The sequence below is a fragment of the Galeopterus variegatus genome, unplaced genomic scaffold (genome assembly GCF_000696425.1).
Source record: "Galeopterus variegatus unplaced genomic scaffold, G_variegatus-3.0.2 Scaffold4360, whole genome shotgun sequence".
Lineage (NCBI taxonomy): Eukaryota > Metazoa > Chordata > Mammalia > Dermoptera > Cynocephalidae > Galeopterus > Galeopterus variegatus.
Window position 1 is genome coordinate 145612 of NW_007730471.1, and position 11743 is coordinate 157354.

The window sequence follows — 11743 nt, forward strand, 5'->3', positions numbered from 1 at the left end:
TACTTCTCCCTCCCTCCCTCCCTCCCCCTCTCTCTCTCTCTCTCTCTCTTTCTCTCTCTCTCTCTCTCTCTGTCTTCTCTAACCTCTCCAGAAAAGTTCTGTTTAAATGTTTTACATATTGGACAATCTCTCTTCCTTTTAAACAAAAGATTATTTGGACTACCCCCTCTCCTAAAAACAAGCCCCTTCACATTAGCTTATTTGTACGGTTGCTTCCTGTGCTAAGGCCTCATGCCTAACTTCATGGGTTTATTTTATTTTATCTTTTTATTGTTGTTGTGTTTTCTTTAATTCTTACAAAGTGATTACATACATGTACCATTTAAAACTCTCTTCCCTGCACTAGACTAGTTGCAGAATTTACATGAAACGGCAAACTGTTTATAAACTGAGGGCTGGAGGAGACTCCAGGAATGAGACAAGGACTTGCGTTCCTTTGCTAATCACACTTTTGCCAGGTCAAAGTACCAGGCAACTCTATACACCTCAGAGAAACAGCTTCCCTGGAAGTTTTCCCTCTTCTCTTTGCCTTCCTTTGAGCTACCCTAGCATGTTATTTCCGTCTTTGAATGTTAACTCAATTCAGCATTCATCTGCTGGGTGCTTGCTGTAAGTAAACCATTTTCTACATTATTTTTAGTTATGTCCATTGCTTATTTCCCCTTCTGGATGGTCACCTCTTTGATGTGAGCCTTCCTGTTTGATCTCTTCCTTACTTCCTATCCCCAGTGCCTAGCACAATGCCTTGGGAAGTCAGCACACAACAGATAATTTTGATTGAAAAAAATGGAAAAGTAATCATATTCCAAGTGGACTACCCTTCTTTGAAGATCTTTCAATAAAAGTACCAGTCAAAGTTAACAGCTATGATTAATTTGCTAAGTTTTGTACTACTTATGCCCTTAAAACTGATATTATTATTTTGTACCATTGATATTAAGTCAGGTCCTATGATGAACAACATACCATTCACACCCACCAAATCTTAGAGAATTCCTCATTCCTGAAACTCTGAGATATTTAGATTTTTAATAATTCCCTGAAATTCTCAGTGGGTTTGCGGTACATTGCTACTCTAGATTTGATTCTGAAGATAGAACAATTCACAAAGCTATTAAATTTTGACATCCTGAAACTCTGAGATATTTAGATTTTTAATAATTCCCTGAAATTCTCAGTGGGTTTGCGGTTCATTGCTACTCTAGATTTGATTCTGAAGATAGAACAATTCACAAAGCTATTAAATTTTGACATTTAAGAACTTCGTTATTAAAGTTAAATTTTTATTTTACAATTAAGGTATACCTTTTGGTCAAATTGAAGACATTAAGGTAGTTGGTATATCCCTCAGAAGTACAGTGGAATAAATATATATTTCATGCAAGTTTGCTATTTTCCTGATTTCAGAAACAGAATAAGAGTAGAAAGAAGGATGTACCGTATACTGTGTTCTCTACTCCATCACCATCTGACCAGAAATAACATCAAGTGGAAACTTGTTGTCTAATTTTTACAATAACTTAAAGCAAAAAATTTGAACTATATAATACACCCAAAGTTCTACTCAACTACTGTTCCCTGCTACTGAAAAACCCAATGTCAAGTACAGTAGGCATTTTTATTAATTAAATGCTACTGAGGAATGCATATATAGAGTTTCTTTAATTCAAAGCAAATGTATGCTTATAATTATATGGATTTCCAATGCTTTACATTTCATTTCTTACCTAGTATGTTCCTTATTGGTAGATGGACTATAGTTTAAAAATTTCAGAACTTTCTTTATCATACCATTAGCCAGCCAATTTTAATCAACTAGTGATAAAATGTAATGTATTAGATGACTTCCATCTAAGTTATAAAGGTGGTACAGTATTGCTAGAGATGTAATGCTGTTTTAAATTTTAAAAAGCAAAAGGCAGTAAAATATTTTAATTTTTAAGTGATTGGTTATTTGAAATATTAATCATATTTTAAGGAAGCATAGAAAAAGAGTAAGTAAAATAACAAAGGCAATGTGTGCCTAAAATAAGTATCAGTTCACTGTAAATTGAAAAAGCCAACCAATTAACTGGCTGTATTACCTGTACTTTGCTAAGCAGTCGATTCAACTAACTCTTCTTTTCCAAATCAACTATGTCTCAGATTGCAAGGAAAACAATTGTATAACTGTCAGTCATTGAGTTGCCAACATTTATTTCTACCAAGTTTCAAAAAGGTTGTGTTTTATTTTGGCCTTAGTGGCAGTAAAGGTTTATGGGACCCTCTTCTTCCTATGTTAGTAATAAAAATCATTCCAAATGAAGACAATCTGCAGTTTAATACAGGGAAAAGCAAAGAACCACGAGTACTTACTACAGAGAAGAATTCTGTTTCATGACATAAATATCAAATAATAGCAAGTTGGGATCCTGAAATAGTAGCCTTAGGCTAATTGTGTTTAAAGTGAATTTTGGTTGCTTATACTGATGATTCTTAACTAGAAGACAGCAGACATGTCTTCTGTTAGTGTCAGTGTACTTTATCCCTGAGGGACAAATCCCTTAGGTATATTGGGTTGGGTTGAGAACCACTAGTGTAGATGAAGAATTTACTCATACTTAGCAATGAAGAAAACAAAAAGTATTTCTTTAATATAAAAATGTGTAAAACAAGAACTTTTCAGTAAATCAAAAGATTAACTGTACTGTAAGTGTCCAGTCATGTTTGGCGTGATTGAAATATTCAACCATGCTGATGGGTTTATATCAGTGATTATATAAAACAAAGGCAATGGGCCATGTGCACACTTCCAAACCATCTCAACTAAGCTCCTGCAAAAACAAATCAGAACAACAATAGCAACAAAACTGAACTACTGTATCACAAGTGCATATCTATCTGTTATTTACCAGTATATCCTTATGATTAGCACAGTGGAAAGAACATATCGTTCACCTCATAAATATTTGTTGAATTGATAAATTGGCTTGATTCTGGGTAAAATTAGTTCCCTTTGTAGTTGTAATTCCATTGTAAATTTTAGTTACTGGTAACTTTTTGATGCTCAATGCTCCCTTGAATCATGTGACTAGAAACAATGATGCAGTGATAAGTACAGTGATACAGTTTGCATTGATTGCCTTATTTTATTTGTGTATTTACAGGCAAATGGACACAGTTTTGTACATATGGAACATGAAAAAGCTGTATTACTACTGAAGAGTTTCCAGAACACAGTAGACCTAGTTATTCAACGTGAGCTTACTGTCTAAATATTTTTTATAAATAGTGAAGATACGTCTAGCCAGACCTAATGTTCAAAGATAAATTTATACATAGAAACAAATTTTGCCAATTGCTGGACCAATGGCAAACATTAGTGCCAAATGTATAATAGTATATGTTAGCACTGATCATCCTTAAAAATGTTAACTCTATAAATATGATGTTTATGTGGTTATGTATTAGTTTTAATTGTCAGCCTCTGGCTGTGCATTGGTGCAGTTTTGTTTTTGTTTTTGTTTTTGTTTTTTGATCAAATAAGTTTCTTCTCAAAGTGGATTTCATATAATTTCAGAGCACGGAAGCACACACAAGCTCTTTACAAATTCTGCACTCCATCAGAAACACTGCCTCAAAGTTGTATATGCCTTTATATAGGAAGTACAAATATAAAGAATTGTAATTCCCATAAAATATTTCTAGCACAAGGTATATGTTGGCATATATACAAAAAGAATATATAGAAAAACAATATTTTCATAAATTAAACATCTCGGATTGAGAAAGAAAATATATCTTAAAATAAGACTTTACTACATTAAATCTTTTTCAATAAAAATTCATGATAATGCCTTATGAAAGTAACTGTACATATGGTATAAAGTGTTTATATTTGGTTCCATATTCATTTGCTAAATTCTCATAACACAGAGTGAAATATTTCATAAATTAGCCATTTATCTCTGGGACCTGGATAACAATAGGATAACTAATTTGTTCAATGCCTTTAGCTAATTACACTATGTGCAGAGTTAAGAAACAGACTAAAGGTCATTACAGATAAATCTTTTTCACCATAAATTTAAGCAGTGAATGATGGGTGGCAGGAAAGATATTGCTTTATTTCTTTCAAGTTTATGTTGATTATAAACTGTAGACCCTGTGATTTCTTTACTTGTAAATGTGGAATTTATTTGTGTGTTGCTTTCTTTAATTTGCTACGTTTAAATCTTTTAAAATGAGTTTTGGGAATTGATAAAGTTCATCTTAAGAATGACTGTTAGAAAGTTGTAGGTGGTTAAAAAAAGTTGGTATTTAAATATGAAACTTCAAATATAATTTCTCAGAGCTGTGGTCTACCTGCATTATTAATTTCAATGCCTGTTTTGGGGGGTAGAAGTAGATAAAGCACTTTTTTTTTTTTTTCAAAAAAGTTTCAAGGTATATAAAATCCTGAGTGCTGTCTCATTGGAGAGAAAGACAAGCATAGTTAATATAGAATTACTTACTTTTACATTGGAACTGCTTTTCTCTATAAATGATCAAAATTCATTTTAAAATCTTTTAAAATATTTCTTTTTTATATGTCCTTAATTTGATTGAAATATTAAATACCAGTACAATTCCCCAGAGTTGATTGTATATATTCTCTCTCATATTTCCACATAGCTCTTTTTTTTTAATATAATGAATTTACTTTACATGCTAGTGTTTCAAGTATTCTATTAGAATTTTCTCAGTAGTATCACAAATTGATGGCACCAAAGCTCTGAGAATAATATTTGTAGGTTAACTGTTTTATGGGGACATTGAAAATATTGTATTTTTATAGGGTCTATTAAAATGAGTGTCACTTATTAGAAGTACAGTGGTATTTTTTTGGCAATAGAATTTATCACTTGAAGGCAAATGATAATTCACTTTATAGATGATGCACTAATTTTGATGTTGCTTTATGGCAGGGTGACATTATACCATGATTTTAAAGGGTTTGACAATTAGCTAATAATTAAATGACTGGCCTATTTAGTATGTTTCCCAGAAGTAACTTTTAAATGCATTTTAATATATTAAGAGTTTCTGATGGGAAATGGCTTTCAGAGACTAATTTTGTCAAAAACTCACACCAATCCACCATATCCAGATATTTCAGAAGTAACTTTTAAATGCATTTTAATATATTAAGAGTTTCTGATGAGAAATGGCTTTCAGAGACTAATTTTGTCAAAAACTCACACCAATCCACCATATCCAGATATTATAGAATGATCCCATTAATCATAATAGAGGCCTTCACTGGCCTTACAAGATCGCTCAAAGGAAAAACAAACTCATGGGTGTAGTTTGGTGGCAATGAAACATCTCAAATCATCCCATCAGTTTGTTTAATCTTTTACGGGAGAGATAGAAGAGGCAGATGTAGGACTTGCCCAAGTCTTTTTCTTATGTCAGGCTTCCACATGAAACCCAGGGCTTCAGGAAATTCTTCTGAGTCACAAAGCTGAAAGGACCATGAAGGATCATGGTAAACACCTCTGCCACTCCTAATGTGACGATATTGTCTTGGGCCAGTGCTTTAATACTTCCGTTCTGCAGTTCAGAAATGAGGAAAAGATAAAAGGGATCCCTGAACAACTGAAAAAGAAATCGGATATGCCAGAGTACTTCATCGTCAACTGTTAACTGCCATGCTGCATGCTGAGAAAAGGCAGATAATAATGAAAAGAGGACTTTTTTTAGGTTGACTGAATAGAATCACTAATCACTTGAGGGGAAAAAATCTAACTGATTCTGTAGGTGACCAAAACCAATAATACATTGATTTATGAGTAATGACTTTTTTGGAGAAACTGGTTTTGCTGCCTGAAATTAGAATCTGGTTCATGTTAACAGCATCAAAAAAGTCAAGGGTGTGCCTTTTAATAAAAGGAAAAATCAACAACAAAAAGGAGTGGAATTCATGGTGGCTCCAATAGAGGTCAATAGAGGTCCAATCTTGGTCTTTGATTTTTATTGGAATTTTCCGCTGAGGAAGCTGTTTACATGTTATGGATCAGTAAAATTTAAGGGAGGGGGCTGAGAAAGATTAGAGGTGGAAAAAACAAGCACTGAAAATCATTCATAGAATTGCTTCAGATTTTGCAAGACAAATAGATATTAGTGGACAATTTTTAAAACTATTTACAAGGCTTATAATACTTTGTCATAAAAGCTTTCTAATGATAATTCCAGCCTTCCAGAAGACACAAGTCACATAAACACAAAGAATACTTTCAAAATATAAGTGTATTTTTGACAAGGAATACTCAGTTAGTATTGTATATGAATATTTACATCATTAATTTATTGCTCATTGAAGCCTATAGAAGATATGCATCCCTATTACTTAGAATTGTAATTATATAGACATTAAACAATCTTGATTGTTTCTGAGCCTTACCTCAGATTATTACCTTCAATATGAAAAACAGCTTTAAAGAGGGGATGACAAATCAATGTTAACTTGTTTTTTTTAATCTAAAAGATGATTGCACACATATTACTAATATAATTGCTTATTTAAAAGTAGGACTGAAATATCTTTTATCAAGCTAAAAAGAGAGAAGATTCAGAGAGGCAAAAATACTAAAGAAATTAGATCTATATATTCAAATATTAAGTGAAAAGTATCTGAATGTGCCAAAATGATTAATGAAAGAAACCAGAAAAGCACTTTATTTTTAATAATAAAATCTATTTAATATCTCCACCACAATTTAAAGCTTTGTAAAACATAGTCTACTTGCCAGCTTGTCTTGCCATTGACTTTTATTGCTGTCCTTAATCAATTTTTGCCCCCGTTGGCACACAGATCAAGAATGTCTATTCTGATGAATACACTAATATCAGGAGGCAAGAATACAACACAACCAGATTAAAAGCCATACTGGTAAGGTACTACCACTCTAAGTCTTTGGTAAGTTCAATCAGACAACACGTTTGACTGATTCCTGATATAGGTCACTAAAAGGTTATGTAAGTAATGAAATCCAATAAGAAGATGGATTCTTTATCTAGTATAAAGAAAAGCAGGGTTGGGGTAACAGTAAAGTTCCTCTCACAGAAATGCTATACCTTTCTAAGGCTTAATTAAATGTTCAAACACTGGGTTGGCGATGTAACCTCTCATACAGTTGTAGCTACCTGATCATTTGGGAATTGGGGTGAAATCTCCAGATTTAAGATCACTTGAATGACCTCGTTTCCTTAGCACCACCACTTTATACAACTACCTTCCATTAAGAAAAGTATCCTGCCTTGGCTCAGAATATTTTACTATCACCCAGCAAGACCATACCCCAAGCATACATTATAAGCAAGAAAATAGAATATGAACTGTGAACAAATAGATGTGCTCTATGGAAAACATGTGGGTTAATATTATAGGAGTATCATCGAGGAGTGCTTCCTTTTAGCTCTATTTTGATCTAAACTTTACAGAGGATGTATTTTCTGAGACACCCCACTGTACAAAATCAAAGTAGATGCAATCAAGTGTTCCAATTCTATCCAAAGCCTTCTGGGGACATTTGTTTCTAGCATGTAAAACTGACTTCTCTTTATTGCTACTGTCACTGCTATAGAGCTTTCCCTACAGTTCCCCATGCTGTTCCAAAGGCAGTGGATGTCCTTCTAAGGATAGACAAGGATAAGAGGCCCCCTTAGAGTTCTAGCTGTATGGAGACCCTTGAATATCAACTGATGGTTCCATCTTCCAGTTTGGGAAAACTTTCTTGGGTGATCAAGGAACCTGGGGCAGTAGCATTAACCAAGGCCCAAAGATGGAGTGTTAATTGTGTTACTAACAACAGCCAGCAAAGCTTGAGTGCAAGGGTGAGGGTGGCGATGTGTTAATAGAACTGTGTTTTCCCTTTTTTTGAAATTTTGAATTTTGCCATGTTAAGATACTTACTCTGAGCCTTCCAACTACTTGTTATTGGGACAGGTTCCAATATTCTTTGCCTCTAATACTGTCTGCAAGAGAATGATTTGGAAACACTCTCCTGTGAGGGTCTAAATTGCACAGCTTCTACTCTGGAGAATTCAGAGACTTTTGAAAAACTGAGGGGAAAATACACTCTAAAACATATTTAAAAACAGACAGGGAAAATACAGAAATATTGAATCCCCTGGATTTTTAACTATGTGATTATCTTAATCTTCCCTGAGAGCAGTTCTATGGGAAGTAAAGAGAAAAAACCTGAAAGAGGGGAAATAATTTACTGGTTCCAACTTTAGAGGTATTTCTTACGCTGGTAGGGTTTCCCCAGTTGGATTCTGTGTAGGATGGTCAGCTCATGCTCTTTGTAACAGCACTTTGAGCACTGAACAAGGTAAGAAATAGGCCTGGATTAAGGCATGCACAGATGAGAAGGAAGGCTGTCTCTGCAGCTGAAAAAATATATATATATATAAATATATATATTTTTTTGCCTAATTTTTTTAATGGCAGCACTTCAAAGAGTGGAAGGTTGTAAAATTCAGGCAGTATTTATGTAGAAAGTACTGAAATCCTGGTGATGGAACCAGTATAGGCCTGACCTAAAGAAAAAGTCATGGGTCACATTTCCACAGGTAAGATTTTCAAACCTAGCAAAATTTTCTTTTCTTCTTTAAAAAAATGGCTTTTTTTTCATTCCTTAAGCTAGAATAATTTTCAATGGATGTGAGAATTGGCGTTGAGAACAAAAGAACCCTAATCTTTCTCCGGTTTTAAAAGTGTATTTTTTTCATCACTGTTACACAGGTATATTATTTGTGCTGATTTTTTTCCTTTTTTTTCTTATTCCTTTTTTTTGGATGAGTAAGCAGCCTAATAAGCAGCCAGGCATCTCTACAACTAGAGTAAAATATCTTAGTACAGGGACTTTTACTTTCATCAGCAAACTCCTGTATTTCCTCTACAGGAAACATTTACTGTAGCTGAATCTCAGATGCCTAAGGTATGCCATTCATAAATTCAAAACACTTGGAGACATTTCATTGAAAAACATAACAAAAAACATTAAATGCAATAATAAATGTTGAAATAAATATTTGTTGAGCATAAACTACATATCAGGCTCTGCAAGGGATAAAATGTAGTCTCCCGTGCACAGAATCTCACAATCAAATGGAAAGATGAGAGAAGTTCCAGATCAAAGACACTATGAGGCAATGTGGTGAGTCCCTTTGTCCCTGCCCTCACACCCTATTGCAAAAGGAAAAGCATCTTTATCTAGTCAAATCTGTTTGTAATTGAGCATGGTTGTTCCATTTGTTGCTGCAGATAGATCTCCCCACGGGGTCCTATGGCCTTTGGGAAGCCATTATGAATGTTTGCCAGGATTTAGGGCAACTTTTGATAGGCTAGACATGGCAAGAGTGGGTACCTTACTGGACATAAGAAATAGCATCTAGAATCCCTTGAATTGGGAAGAGCAGCCAGAATGTTGCCAATTTGTTCTAAAGAGGAAAGGCAATCTAATGAAGAATGGTGCCCCTCCAACTGGTCCAGCATTGTGTCTACATGCCCCTGACATGATGGATGAAAGAGTCAGAAGTCAACACTTTAAAAGACATGGGGGTTTGATTCAAAAGATTCTTCTATGTTGAGTGTCCCCAAAAGTCCCTCCTGTGACCACTGCCTCTTATAGACTATCAGGGAGAATGGGAGTCCATGTGGCCTAATATTAGAATGACCCACTCAGAAATGCAATGAGCTGAACAGTCATTCAGCTGGCTGCACTTCATATTTACTGACTTCACTTGTGGGGTAAAGAACATTTTCACTGCAAGTTGTTCAACTGATCCCATGAAAATGCTGTTTGAATGAGGTTAGATCCCACATATCCACATATCATAAACGTATATTATTCTTGCAAGGAAAGTTTGATCCTCTAAATCTAGCAATTGTTTTTTTCTTCACCCTATACATACTCAGTCTTTTAGGCATATAGAAATCCTTACCTTCCTGAGTACTCCCTGTGCTTTTGTATCTGAGTTTTTGCCCACACTAGAATGCTTTCCTCTCCCCATTCCCTTTCTAAATTATCAAAATTATATGCAGTCTTCAGAGTCCTGCTCAAAGAGCAATACAACCATGAAACCTCATATAATTTTAATGAGAAATTTCTCTTCCTCAGTAACACAGTATTGTTTATATATCTTTTAGTATCTTTCACATTCTGCCTGAGGTCATTTGGTATTTGTTCTTTCTCTATCAACTGTAAGCTCCTTGAGAGAGAGGATCAGACAATACTTGACAGAAGAGCTTCTGTAGGGCACATCTGGTTTTGTTTACCGTATATCCTCAGTGTCTGTCACAGTGTCAGAAGCATAGTAGGTGCTCAGTAAATATTTGTGCAATGATTAAATGGATGACAGACCTGGTGCATTTATTATACTTAATAAATGGTGTTTATTAAGTGTAAATGCACTTAATAAATATTTAATTAAACAGGAAGTTGATGTTCAATTTGCATGACCTTAAACCACATACTTTCACCTTCTCAGTTCATGCACCATTTCCAGTTTTTAAAAAAATTCTCCCTTTTAATCCAATATTCCTCCCCTCCTCAGCATTTTTTCTAAGACTTTTTATGCTGTTTGTGCTGTTTCAGCAGTTATGTTTAATTTCCATTTTATGGGTTCTAAGGACCTTAACACTGTCCAATTGTTTAAGAAATGGTTTTTGTTCATTTAATTAGAGTACATCATATCTATCCTTTTGACATGTGTAGGTTTTATTTCTCTCTGGGAAGAAGTCATGCATATAGTTGCTAGAAATATCTCAAAGAAAATCAGTTCATGAAGGTGAACTCACAGAGCCATGGCTTTTCATCTTAGAGATAATCAAGCCCAGGTCTCTCATTTTACCAGAGGCCCATGAGGCCTGGTGAAGTAAAGTGACTATGTGAACTAAGGAAACAACAGTGCATGGTTGAGTCTGACTTTAGACCCTTTTAAAAGATTCTCCCACCTATACCTTATGACTTGGTAGATTACTTCATTGAAACTATTTTTACAATTTGGAGGTGGGGGAAAGAATAAAGAGTATCGTGCTAGAGATGGGGCTAGGAAAGGGTAGTTGGGAGCAGGAAGTCCCCATACCTATTTTACCTCTAAAATGGAATTAGACTGCTGCTTCATGCTGCCTGTTCCAAAGGAAAGAATAATCTGTCCACAGGCCTTTGGCCACAGGTCACCATGACAATGTTTACACATTGCATTTTGGCATCATTTTATAGGTAAATCCTACCCCCTCTGTCTCTGAAGTGAAGATGTCAGATAGTCCAGCCCAAATTCTCAGGCCACTGAAAAAGCTATAAATTAATATGATTAACTATTTAGGTAGACCACGGAAAATCAGGGTTACCTTCATAAAACCATATTCCCCCTCCCAGAGTTATATAGAGTTCAGAATCTGTTCTGTCAATCTCAGGGTAGAAAGTGAACGTGCTATTTATACTGCTGTGAGCATTAGCTTCATTAGGTTCTTCCCTTGTAAGGACAAAAAATGGAATCCAGCCCCTGAAAATAAAAATATCTAAGTGGGGAGAGCCCCAAGTGGGTAAGTTCCTTTCACAGTACCTTTATTACCTCAAGGGACCTTGATTTTCCTGCAAGTAAAACATTTCTGTCTTAGCTTTCTGTCAAAAATATTTCCCATGGGCCGGCCCCGTGGCACACTTGGGAGAGTGCAGCGCTGGGAGCGCAGCGACGCTCCCACCGCGGGTTC

The 11743-nt window shown here is 35.0% G+C and overlaps 1 protein-coding gene across 3 annotated transcripts in view; it reads left to right on the forward strand.

Moving 5' to 3' along the window:
- The window catches only part of LRRC7 (leucine rich repeat containing 7), a 111650-nt gene extending 106630 nt beyond the window's left edge, over positions 1–5020 (forward strand). For 2 of the 3 annotated variants that reach the window (XM_008587375.1, XM_008587377.1), the window contains one exon: positions 3147–5020. In XM_008587375.1, coding sequence (XP_008585597.1) covers positions 3147–3254 — 108 coding nt within the window. In that variant the 3' untranslated portion in view covers positions 3255–5020. The remainder of the gene's footprint in view (positions 1–3146) is intronic. The other variant, XM_008587376.1, reaches the window with a different exon arrangement.
- The last annotated feature ends 6723 nt before the right edge of the window (positions 5021–11743 follow it).